At 45.6% G+C, this 13,294-nt stretch overlaps 1 protein-coding gene across 2 annotated transcripts in view; it reads left to right on the top strand.

Moving 5' to 3' along the window:
* LOC109907019 (plexin-A1-like) overlaps positions 1-13,294 on the top strand; it is a 274,450-nt gene that overhangs the window by 158,599 nt on the left and 102,557 nt on the right. For both annotated transcript variants that reach the window (XM_031794352.1, XM_031794351.1), the window contains exons 5-8: positions 6,272-6,372; positions 6,486-6,609; positions 6,911-7,064; positions 7,208-7,307. In XM_031794352.1, coding sequence (XP_031650212.1) covers positions 6,272-6,372; positions 6,486-6,609; positions 6,911-7,064; positions 7,208-7,307 — 479 coding nt within the window. The remainder of the gene's footprint in view (positions 1-6,271; positions 6,373-6,485; positions 6,610-6,910; positions 7,065-7,207; positions 7,308-13,294) is intronic.

Here is a 13,294-nt window from a genome sequence, read left to right as displayed (position 1 = left end):
CTATAGCTGAATAGATGTCCATGGTAAGGTCAGGTGATGTCAGCAGTGTAAAACGGTAACATAATGTGACTCATTGGTTGTAATTGGCCGTCGCAGTGCTTACATAGACAGAATCAACTGCTGTAATGAAGAGAAAATGGCCCTGGTGGTATTGATTTTGGAACAGTAGAGTACAGTGGAGAAACCTTAGCCCTGTTCTGTCGTGTTAGGTGCAGAGTTAGTATGAGAATGTGTGTTCTGTCGTGTTAGTTTAGAATTAGAATGATAATGTATGTTCTGTCGTGTTAGTTTAGAGTTAGAATGATAATGTGTGTTCTGTCGTGTTAGTTTAGAGTTAGAATGATAATGTGTGTTCTGTCGTGTTAGTTTAGAGTTAGAATGAGAATGTGTGTTCTGTCGTGTTAGTTTAGAGTTAGAATGATAATGTGTGTTCTGTCGTGTTAGGTGCAGAGTTAGAATGATAATGTGTGTTCTGTCGTGTTAGTTTAGAGTTAGAATGATAATGTGTGTTCTGTCGTGTTAGTTTAGAGTTAGAATGATAATGTGTGTTCTGTCGTGTTAGTTTAGAGTTAGAATGATAATGTGTGTTCTGTCGTGTTAGTTTAGAGTTAGAATGATAATGTGTGTTCTGTCGTGTTAGCTCCTGCTGTTGTACAATACAGTAGCATCTCTTCCTCCACTTAGTCCTTTAAATGATTTCATTTTGATGAAGAGGGGTGAAGCTACTGAACATGGTACAGGCCAGGGAGGTGCATTGAGCTGAGTGGTTAAAGCTTGTTAGAGCAGCAACTAGGTGTCCTCACTGGAGCTAAAACGTCCCTCCTCACTGAAGTATGAAGCTAAAACGTCCCTCCTTCACCTCCTCCTAGCACTTAGCTCTACTCCTCTACCAGGAGTGTTCAGTCACCCTCACCTCCACACGTCTTGTCTGCATCCGGATACACTCTTATGGGTGTATAAAAGACCACAAATCGGATTGAAATGTTTATTGGCATGGAGGGTGTCTTTACGAGGAGTGATTGAGGCTGAAGCTCAATGATGACAAGCAAATGACTGCTTGTGGGTGTCATTCATTCAGTACACTCTTAGAAAAAAGGTGCTACCTAAAAGGGTTCTTCGGCTGTCCCCATAGGAAAACACTGAAGAACTGTTTTTGGTTACATGTAGAACTCTTTTGGTTCCAAGTAGAACCAATTTGTGGTTCCATGTAGAGATCTTTTGGTTCCAAATTGAACCATTTCGGGTTACATGTAGAACTATTTTGGTTCCATGTAGAACCATTTTGGGCTCCATGTAGAACACTTTTGGTTTCAAGTAGAACACTTTTGGTTTCAAGTAGAACCATTTTGGGTTACATGTAGAACTTTCCACAGAAGGTTATACATGGAACACAAAAAGGCTCTACCTGGTACTAAAAGGGTTAGACAATGGAGACAGCTGAATAACCCTTCTGGAACCTTTTTTTTCTAACATGCTGACCACACCGCTCGCGTCTCGTGCGTCAACGAGTGTCTGCATAGCCAGGCGCTAAAATAGAACTTACATTTGTGACGCTTGACACACTGCAAGTTCCGCCTCTCCCATCTCCTCATTGGTTTTTCGGAGCACATACCCACGTGCCATCTCCTCATTGGTTTTTAGGAGCATATGCCCACGTGGGTGATTGATAGATGAACTGAGGTCCACAACCCAGTCCAACTCGTGGTGGTAATGCACCTTGAAGTTGGTTACCAACCGCCATATAAAGTCCACAGAAGAAGAAGAAGAAGCCTGAAGGAGGAGAAATTATTACTCTTTTATCTGTGGATTAATTGTCGGAGTAGAGGACCTTGTGCATTTCAGGTAAGAACAACACAAGGTTTATATCCCAGGACAAATTAACTAGCAACAGCAAGCTAGCTAGCTAAATTGCCATAAATGTTTAATGCTTTTCGACCTGTCCCCAAAATAAAATAGTTTTTATATTTCAACCTTCGTTTCCTGATAGCGTCTGGTGTGGGTTGACAAAATCAACATGCGCGCGAGCAGTCTGGTCAGAATGTAAGAGTGTAGGTTGTGACCAGAGGTAGAAAGGAATGCACCAAGTCAACTGCCTGTTTGGTCAGTGGCATGTGAGGCAGATTTTGTGTGAGAGTGTGCTGGTCCTCTCTTTGTCCTCTGTGAGAATGTGGTGGCCGCCATCAGGAGCGCAGCACAGGTGACAGTGCCGCACGGCATTTGGGCCCTTTCTCTCTCTCTCTCTCTCTCTCTCTCTCTCTCTCTCTCTCTGTGTCTCGCATTCTCTCTCTCTCTCCCTCACTCTCCCTCTCTCTCAAAGCTGTGTCTGTGTCAGTGGCTGTGATGTATGGTCTCATTTGCCATATTTCTCTCTATGCCCAGCCGAATTCAAGACAGATGACAGGGAAAAGGAATGAAAAAAGCCTCCAGAAGGAAAAGTTTGTTCTTGTGAAATGAAGCCTTGTCGTTTTCGGGGTGGGCAGAGGGATGACCTAATCTGTATGTGTGTGTGACACCATGGGCTGGTTCTGAAGGGGTGCTAACAGAATGACCCATCCATCACAGTATTGTGCTCTGATAGCACATTCTATTTTGGCGCAAATTACACAGATGGAGCAATTACAGTAGGCCTGCCGAGCCGGGCCCATGCCGCTGCCCTTATGTGAAATGAAATATCGCAATTACATTTGTGTGTCTCCCTCCGTCCCCTCGCTCTCACCCTTTCACCCTCTCTCCTCCCCCAAGCTCCCTCCTTCCCCTCCCTCTCACGCTCTCACCCTCTCTCCTACCCCTAGCTCTCTCCTCCCCGTAGCTCCCTCCTTCCCCTCCCTCTCACCCTCTCTCCTCCCCCTAGCTCCCTCCCTCTCACCCTCTCTCCTCCCCCTAGCTCCCTCCCTCTCTCCTCCCCCTAGCTCCCTCCCTCTCACCCTCTCACCCTCTCTCCTCCCCCTAGCTCCCTCCCTCTCTCCTCCCTCTAGCACCCTCCTTCCCCTCCCTCTCACCCTCTCTCCTCCCCCTAGCTCCCTCCCTCTCACCCTCTCTCCTCCCCCTAGCTCCCTCCCTCTCACCCTCTCTCCTCCCCCTAGCTCCCTCCCTCTCTCCTCCCCCTAGCTCCCTCCCTCTCTCCTCCCTCTAGCACCCTCCTTCCCCTCCCTCTCACCCTCTCTCCTCCCCCTAGCTCCCTCCCTCTCTCCTCCCCCTAGCTCCCTCCCTCTCTCCTCCCCCTAGCTCCCTCCCTCTCTCCTCCCTCTAGCACCCTCCTTCCCCTCCCTCTCACCCTCTCTCCTCCCCCTAGCTCCCTCCCTCTCTCCTCCCCCTAGCTCCCTCCCTCTCTCCTCCCCCTAGCTCCCTCCCTCTCTCCTCCCCCTAGCTCCCTCCTTCCCCTCCCTCTCACCCTCTCTCCTCCCCTAGCTCCCTCCCTCTCTCCTCCCCCTAGCTCCCTCCCTCTCTCCTCCCCCTAGCTCCCTCCCTCTCTCCTCCCCCTAGCTCCCTCCTTCCCCTCCCTCTCACCCTCTCTCCTCCCCCTAGCTCCCTCCCTCTCTCCTCCCCCTAGCTCCCTCCTTCCCGTGGCTGATTAAGACGTTTCTCCATTGTGACCTAAATGAGAGGCTCATTTGTGGCTGTTATTTATTTGTGATAAATCCCTCCCCCTGTCGCTGGACCAGAGATGAATGGTAGTGTCCTCCGCCTTCGCTGCCTGTAGCAGTAAATAGGCCAGAAGGAAAATGCCATTTCTAATATGAATAGGTGCTCTTAGTAATAGTCTCTGTACCTCTTGGTAAGACAAAGGACTCTGGCGGGGAACCTAAGATCTTCCTTCCTATTATTTGCTTTATAAAACTCAGTAATTGAAATGTTCCATTGAAATATTATCTTCCCCTGTATCGCCCGACCTATTGAGTAAACTCTATCTGCTATGGCTTTTATGTTTTAATAATATACGGTATGTGTGTCTGGATTTTTCTGCCTGCCTCATCATAATGTTTAGTCACTTTTGTCCAGGGGAATGTAATGACAGCTATTTACTGTTATTTCCTCTGTGGTTATTTAGTGTAATAATGACATCAGGACTATCAGAGGCACTGCTATCTCCATATATCTGCTTTTGCATGCACTCATGTAGTAAAAATACATTTTTATTCTACCTAGGCCTTTACTTAAAGAATAATGCCTAAGAACCCAGCCCAACAAGGGCTGTTCTGAGGCCCGAGGCGAGGCCAAGGTAATTCCTGGGTTTGAGTGCATTATTGCTTTTATAAAACTGTTGCCAATATATTTATACAAATATGAATTATGTTTTCATTCAAAACATTATTTTAATGAATAAATTCGTTTTTTGCATTCTGAAGTTATTATCCATGTGGGCTGGTCTTTTTTAGTTATTTTCTCCTGTTTTGACCCAGTTGTTAATTCTAATCGTTCTATAAATTCAATGATAATGATTTAATAAATGTGCAATAGGCAACAACTATTATTGTTAGCGAGTCTGAGTTAACCAAGGTAGTTGGTGATGTTAATAGAGATGTTTCCATTGATGGCACACGAGTGGAAGAACTTGGTTCTGGCGCTGGTTGGTGACAGCCAGTGCTTGTCTCTACTTTGCTGGCACCTGAGAGATCACATTTGTAAAATGATACATTGTTTCACAGGTCATAGAGGCAGACAGGGAGGTTTACTCAACCCCCAACTGTTGCAAACCAAATAGTAACATGGGAAAATAATGCGTAGACGCTTTTCCTGAGAGATTTCCTGCCTGGGCTGTGGGACATTGGAATTATGACGTTAACATGTTATGGTATTTGTTGTCCGACAACTCCCGCATATCAACCAATCAGCATCCGGGATCCAAACGACCCGTTTTATAATGAAGCAATAAGCCACGAGGAGGTGTGCTATATGGCCAATATACCCCGGCTAAGGGTTGTTCTTACATACGACGCAACGTGAAGTGCCTAGATACAGCCCTTAGTCGTGGTATGTTGGCCACATACCACAAAGCCCTGAGGTGCCGTATTGCTATTATAAACTGGTTACCAACGTAATTAGAGCAGTAAAAATAAATGTTTTGTCATACATGTGGTATATGGTCTGATATACCATGGCTGTCAGCCAATCAGCGTTCAAAGAGAGGTCCAGCTCCATACTAGATTATCTCTTGTTAGTCAATAATTGCAGTCCTCCCAGCAGTGAAGTCCTCAATGGTCTCAGATTAAATTGATCCTGTTTGATTTCTGACACTTGATTTAGAAGATGCCTGCGGTTGTAATGTAATACTAGCCCAGTGAGGTGGTGTAGGTGGACTCCTGCTGAATGTGTGGAACCCAACAGTCATGCAGGCAGGCAGTGAGAGAAAGGTGGAGAGAGAGAGACAGAAAGAAAGGGATGCTGCTCTGTGCGGAAGTAGGTCTGCATACTGTACATGTGCACACACACACACACACACACACACACACACACACACACACACACACACACACACACACACACACACACACACACACACACACACACACACACACACACTCTCTGTCTTCCTCTTCCCTACTGACCCCAGATGTGTTTCTCACAGTCCTACAGTCTGTAATGTTTCTGCTCAAACAGTTTGGTGCAGTGGAGCTATTTATGTGGATGAATAGAAAGCCTATCTACTATATTCAAGCCAGTACGATGAAAAAGACACAGAACACATACAGGATGTGGAATTGTTGACCTCCAGTCCTGAGTGAAGCAGCTGGGAGTGTGGGAGCTGTGTTCTCTGCTATCTGAGTGTGACAGGAATAACTGTGGTCAGGGCTGCAGGCTCCCAACAGCTGCCCCACAAACATTGTCACGGATTGCCCTCGGACACACACACACACACATGGATGGACGCATGCTCGCTCGCATCCAATCCACACATCCAATCACACACACACAAATACACACAGAGGCCCAATAATAGTCTAATATGTTGGTGTCCAGTGAGAGAGGAGACGGTTGCGTTTAACAGTGCAGGCCAGGGGGTGATTGAGTCCAGGCAGCACGGCTGTCCGTCTGTCACCGACTCGCTAAACAGAACACGCAAGCCATGAGCACGACCATAAAGAGACCAGGGCTGAGATGTGCCAGAGACAAGGTCTAATCTAAGGTGAACATCTGTTTTTTAGAACGTAAACTGCACAGTATGTCAGGCGAATGACATACGTCAACAAAGACTCGATTCACACTCAGCCAATCCCTCAGTAAACTCTTGCCGCATTCTATGACGTAAACCGTGTGTGTTGTGTGTTTCCAGGTGAGCCGTGTTCCAGTGGAGAGCTGTGAGCAGTACTCCTCCTGCAGCGGCTGCCTGGGGTCAGGAGATCCCCACTGTGGCTGGTGTGTCCTCCACAATGTGTAAGTACTGTATGACCACACGGAGCTGCTCTGACGCTGCGTTCCTGACATGACTATGTTCTCAACTCCATACTATCAAGTCACCTGAAGAACCAAAATTCTCTCTCTGTCAGGTGTTCCAGGAAGGATCGTTGTGAGAGGGCTGACGAGCCTCAGCGTTTTGCCTCCCGAGTGGAGCAGTGCGTCAAACTCAGTGTCCAGCCTGGAAACATCTCTGTCACCATGTCCGAAGTGCAGGTAACTCACCTGACAATAAATCCTGTGTGCGTGTGCGTGTGTAGGGTTAGGGTTAGAAGCTAGGATTAGGTTAAGGGTTAAGGTTAGGTTTTTGGGTTAAGGTTAGGATTAGGGTACAGGTTAGGGATAGGAGTTAGGGAAAATAGGATTTTGAACGGGACTGAATTGTGTCACCCCACATGTTTAGTTGTACAAGACTGTGTGTGTGTAGTGTGTGTGTGTGCGTGCATTTGTGTGACTGAGAGTGTGTGTCCTCACATTGACTTGTCCCTCACACTCTCCTCTCTCTCTGTATTCCTAGCTGGTGCTGCAGGCACAGAATGTGCCTAACCTTTCGGCAGGGGTCAACTGCTCCTTTGAGGACTACACTGAGACAGAGGGACGCATCTTTGGGGGACGCATTTACTGCATGTCCCCTTCCACACGAGAGGTCGCCCCCATCACACGCAACCAGGGTGAGACAAGAAGCCACGGCATCCTCATGCTGCTATTTGCTAGTTATATACATCAGTTGCTCTGTCTGTTAACAAAATAGCATTATTGTATTATGTGTTTGTGTGTAGATTGTGTCATACTGATGTACTGTGACTCTTTCTAGGGGACAAGCGCACTGTGAAGCTGTATCTGAAGTCTAAGGAGACAGGGAAGAAGTTTGCCAGTGTAGACTTTGTCTTCTACAACTGCAGTGTGCACCAATCGTAAGTTCAGTTTTAAGTCATTGTGTGTGTGTGTGTGTGTGTGTGTGTTTGTGTGAGAGAGAGAGAGAGAAAGAGAAAAATACTGTATATATAGAGAGAGATATCCTCTCCTCTCTGTTCTGTAGCCTGTGTTACTGCTGATGAGATCAGACTCTTAATGTAATTTCCTTAATAACTTGGAGCTCCTCTGATTCATTGATAATGTTTTACTACACTGAGTTATGTTACTTTCCATCTGAGATCCATCTCTTTCTTTCCCTCTCTTCCTCCCTCCCTCCCTTCATCTACCCCATTCTCTCCACATCCTTCCTTGAGGCTCTCAGACCCTGTTTCTATCCCACTCCCCTAGCTCTGCCTTTCACTAAACATAGATATGGACCAAAGACCCCCATCTCCGCTCTCACCCTTATCATTTCCCATTCCATTACTATATCTTTCATCTCTCTCTCTCTCCCTTCCTCTCTTCTTTTCCTCTCACTTCCTCTCTCATCCCCTTTCCCCTTATTTATCTTCTTTATCTCCTCCCCTCTACCACTCCCCTATCCTCCTCTCCCTCCTCCCTCTACCTCCCCTCACCTCCCTCTACCACTCCCCTATCCTCCTCATCCTCTCCCTCCCTCCCTCTACCTCCCCTCACCTCCCTCTACCACTCCCCTATCCGCCTCATCCTGTCCCTCCCCTATAACTCTTCCATCTCCTCTCCTCTAACTCCCCTCACCTCCCTCTGTCTCTCCCCTATCCCCTCATGCTACCTATCTCTTCCTTTCATGCTCTCCTTCACCCCCTCTCCTTCAGCCCCTCTCCTTCACCCCCCTCTCCTTCACCCCCCTCTCCTTCACCCCCCTCTCCTTCTCTCCTCTCTCCTTCTCTCCTCTCTCCTGTTGGTCCTCTCTCCTTCACCCCCCCTCTCCTTCACCCCCCTCTCCTTCTCTCCTCTCTCCTTCTCTCCTCTCTCCTGTTGGTCCTCTCTCCTTCACCCCCCTCTCCTTCACCCCCCTCTCCTTCTCTCCTCTCTCCTTCTCTCCTCTCTCCTGTTGGTCCTCTCTCCTGTTGGTCCTCTCTCCTTCACCCCCCTCTCCTTCACCCCCCTCTCCTTCTCTCCTCTCTCCTTCACCCCCCTCTCCTTCACCCCCCTCTCCTTCTCTCCTCTCTCCTTCACCCCCCTCTCCTTCTCTCCTCTCTCCTTCTCTCCTCTCTCCTTCACCCCCCTCTCCTTCTCTCCTCTCTCCTTCTCTCCTCTCTCCTTCACCCCCCCTCTCCTTCTCTCCTCTCTCCTTCTCTCCTCTCTCCTTCTCTCCTCTCTCCTTCTCTCCTCTCTCCTTCACCCCCCTCTCCTTCTCTCCTCTCTCCTTCACCCCCCTCTCCTTCTCTCCTCTCTCCTTCTCTCCTCTCTCCTTCTCTCCTCTCTCCTTCACCCCCCTCTCCTTCTCTCCTCTCTCCTTCTCTCCTCTCTCCTTCACCCCCCTCTCCTTCTCTCCTCTCTCCTTCTCTCCTCTCTCCTTCTCTCCTCTCTCCTTCACCCCCCTCTCCTTCTCTCCTCTCTCCTTTTCTCCTCTCTCCTTCTCTCCTCTCTCCTGCCGGTCCAGATGTTCTGTGCCCCTCCTCTCTGCTTTTATTTATCAAACAGATTTTTATTTCCTGGCCCCTGCTCTGTGAGCTGCATACATTAGCATAGCAATATTCTCCTAATTAGCTGGCCTGGCGCCCCATTAGAGCTGGACATAATGGAGAACGTATGTAAAGTGTTCACCTGGACCTCTTATCAAGGCCTGGTTCAATGTCTTTGAACCTAGAGAATGTGTGATTATTTATGTGCCTCTGTATATGTGTGTGTGTGTGTATGACAGGGCTGGTGAAGCACCCCCACGTTTTCTCTCCCCTCTCATTGAATAAGCAGGCGTAGCGAGGTCTTTGATGTGCTGTATGCAACACACTCCCTCAGGACATTACAGTACACTACAGTCTAGTTTTAACAGCCCAGCCTCATCAGCCACACAGAACCCACGCGACCTCCTGACCTACTCCCCTCCTGACCCCTGACCCCAGCGTGTGTAGGCTGCCAACAGGCCGGGCATGCCAACTCACCCTCTGGGAAATAAATAGCTTTTCCTCAGAGGCGACTGGCATTGTGGGTGGGGAGGGCACGAAATTGGCAAGGCAAATTATCCCGCCGGGTATTTACATACTCAGTAATAATATTTGAGTTTTGCATTAAAAAGACAGCCGGAATAGTTTAATTGAGCGTGTGAGGGACTGAATGCATTTTCAACCTGATGAGGGTGGAGGAAGAGATGGAGAGGGGGATGAAGCAAGTGAAGGAGAGATGGATTGTGCCCATTGTGTCGGGATACAGCGTCCAGAGAGCTAAAAGGAAGCGCCTCAACCAATCCACAATCCCCATTAGAATACGAAAGGAAGGATGTAATGCATGCAGGGATTGGGAGCTCTTGAAAAGGCCCACTCATGGAAAGCAGAAAACCCCTCGACAGGCTCTCGTCGGAGGGCTGGGTGTTCACGCTATTCCCCTAATACTGGACCGGCCTGGTTGGTTGACCACCTGGAGACGTTTCACTGTTGTAACAGGACAAGAACATACGGCTCCAACGTTCTGATAACATCCTATCAATGTAAAGAATGGTTAAGATGGGAGGAAGAGGTCTTATTTTGTGGTGACCACTCTCACTTCAATGATCCCAATAGTATTTTCAATCTAACATGGACTTTGTTCTCTGAGCATACTGATCTATCTGTCTGAGATCACACGGTAGGTGTTAGGGTAGCAAATAGAGAACAGAGAAATTGCCAGGCATCTGATAGATGTTATGAGTTGTTAGATTTGAGATAGAGCGGGGAAGATGAGTTTGTTATTGCCCAGGTTCAGGTGTGATATTACCAGCCAGCAGAGGGTGAGTGATAAGGCTCTGGTCCAGACATGATGCCACTCTGCCTGGCAGTACTGTCTAATAGTCTGGATCTCTCAATCCCTTTCCACTACCTCTCCCTCTTCTCTCATCTACCTCTACCTTTCCTCCTGAACCAGGCAGAACAAAGGAAACAGACTCAGAGTCCCTCAGCCTGGAAGTGTTCATTCACCCAGCTCCTGAATAGGCAGCATTGAAACAGTGAAGCATGTTTGTAATTTAACCAGAGACAAAGAAAGCCGTAATTGAATATGATAATTATATCTATGTATCTGTCTGTTTGCTGATACTGAAATGAAAAGCATGTTTACATTGGGAAAGGTCTACTGTAGGTCTGCTGTAATATATATACACTACAGTATGTAAACAGATTCTGTAATATATATACACTACAGTATGTAGACTTAAGAAACAGATTCTGTAATATATATACACTACAGTATGTAAACAGATTCTGTAATATATATACACTACAGTATGTAAACAGATTCTGTCATATATATACACTACAGTATATAGACTTAAGAAACAGATTCTGTAATATATATACACTACAGTATGTAAACAGATTCTGTAATATATATACACTACAGTATGTAAACAGATTCTGTCATATATATACACTACAGTATATAGACTTAAGAAACAGATTCTGTAATATATATACACTACAGTATGTAAACAGATTCTGTAATATATATACACTACAGTATGTAAACAGATTCTGTAATATATATACACTACAGTATGTAAACAGATTCTGTAATATATATACACTACAGTATGTAGACTTAAGAAACAGATTCTGTAATATATATACACTAAAGTATATAGACTTAAGACACAGATTCTGTAATATATATACACTAAAGTATATAGACTTAAGAAACCGATTCTGTAATATATATACACTACAGTATATAGACTTAAGAAACCGATTCTGTAATATATATACACTACAGTATGTAAACAGATTCTGTAATATATATACACTACAGTATATAGACTTAAGAAACCGATTCTGTAATATATATACACTACAGTATGTAGACTTAAAGAAACAGATTCTGTAATATATATACACTACAGTATGTAAACAGATTCTGTCATATATATACACTACAGTATGTAGACTTAAGAAACAGATTCTGTAATATATATACACTACAGTATGTAGACTTAAAGAAACAGATTCTGTAATATATATACACTACAGTATGTAAACAGATTCTGTAATATATATACACTACAGTATGTAAACAGATTCTGTAATATATATACACTACAGTATGTAGACTTAAGAAACAGATGCTGTAATATATATACACTACAGTATATAGACTTAAAGAAACAGATGCTGTAATATATATACACTACAGTATATAGACTTAAAGAAACAGATTCTGTAATATATATACACTACAGTATGTAAACAGATTCTATATTTGATGACGTTGTCATGTACTCTGTGGTCCTGGGTGGTCTGATTAGCAGCCAGGAAACATTGACTTGTTTGCAGTAGCACACTCAGAGCACTGCAGAGACTTCCTGCTGTAGGACATGCAGTAGCTCCCCGGTGTGTCTCTGTGTGTGTCCCTGTACGTCTCTCAGTGTGGTGCTGAGAATCAGCAGGGTTCAAAGAGCATTGCCCCCCTCTTCTGTCTGGATCTAGCTGGGATCGATAGACCCAGATGTCTGGAGACTAGAAGGTATTATCCCTTCAGAAGCAAACAAATAGCAGGCTGTTAGCATAGCACAAATCCACCCACCCACCCACCCACCCACCCTCTCTCTCTCTCTCTCTCTCTCTCTCTCTCTCTCTCTCCCTCTCCCTCTCTCCCTCTCTCCCTCTCTCTCTCTCTCTCTCTCTCTCTCTCCCTCTCTCTCTCTCTCTCTCTCTCTCTCCCTCTCCCTCTCTCCCTCTCTCTCTCCTCTCACTCTCTCTCTCTCTCTCTCTCCCTCCCCTCCCTTCCTCCCCATAGAAACACACATACAGGAATCGATTATAGACTTTATCCCGTAGAGCTAGGATGGTAGTGGGTCCTGCTTATTATAGTAGTCTGTAGCTCTACTACACATGCCTCATTTAGTCACTGGAATATGGGGGTAGGAGGCAAGTTGAAGGGCTTTGTAGAACTCATAAAGATTTTTGAGAAATCAATGTGTTTATGTGGGGCGAAGCAGAGTGGAGTCAAACTAATGCATGTATTTTATTTTATCCCATTTTTACTCTCCTGTAGCTATAACAACCTTGTTGAGGCTGCTGGTAATCCATGTTCATTTATGCTTTCTGAACTAAGGAAAAGGGAGTCTGGAGAAAAATCAGGCTTATCTGGGCCTTGCAGCTTATTTGAATGTAAACCTTTGAACATGTTGAATAGGAAGGAGGAGTATATCGCTCTAGTCATTTTCCTCTCTGTGGTTATTTTACTGTCTTTTGGAGACATGGTATCTGGAAGAGGAAAACATTGCTCTGTTCTGCTCTGCTCACACCTTTCAGTGGCTTACACAGATGCTTCAATGTGCTTTACCCTTTGACCTTGCACTCCTACCGCACTATACTGTTAGCTCCGAGGTGCAATAATCACATGGACACATACTGACACATTCTTCCTGAAGTAAGTTACTCTATCGAAGTGACTTTAATAGTTTGAGGTAGATGAGCCAGGAGCCTCAGAGGCAAGGGTTGGTCCTGGACATCTATTCTAGAGGCTGATTGGTCAATTAACTGAGTCACATGTTTCATTAAGGAGCTTGTCGTATCCTAGAGGGCTGTGTTGTATTCTAATGTTGCTTCGCAATGATCGTTAAATAAGTTAATTGGACAAATCACCAGCAGAATGGATCTTAATGAGTTTGTATACCAGCAGTAAGAGCCTCTACCCTGAAGTGTTGTTTTTGTTGTGTGAAAAACCTTGCCGTTAAGTTTTGATTCGAAAGAGGCTGATCGTTCTTTTAAATGTTCTGTGAGAGTGAAATAATATAATACAAATCATGTTGTGTTTGTGTTTCTTGTAAAGTCAATCAATGAATGTTACTGCTGTAACTCTACAATTTAACCAAGCC

The sequence above is a fragment of the Oncorhynchus kisutch genome, linkage group LG17, assembly GCF_002021735.2.
Source record: "Oncorhynchus kisutch isolate 150728-3 linkage group LG17, Okis_V2, whole genome shotgun sequence".
Taxonomy (NCBI): Eukaryota; Metazoa; Chordata; class Actinopteri; order Salmoniformes; family Salmonidae; genus Oncorhynchus; species Oncorhynchus kisutch.
Note: the sequence above shows the minus strand (reverse complement) of the source record. Positions and strands in the feature narration are given on the sequence as shown.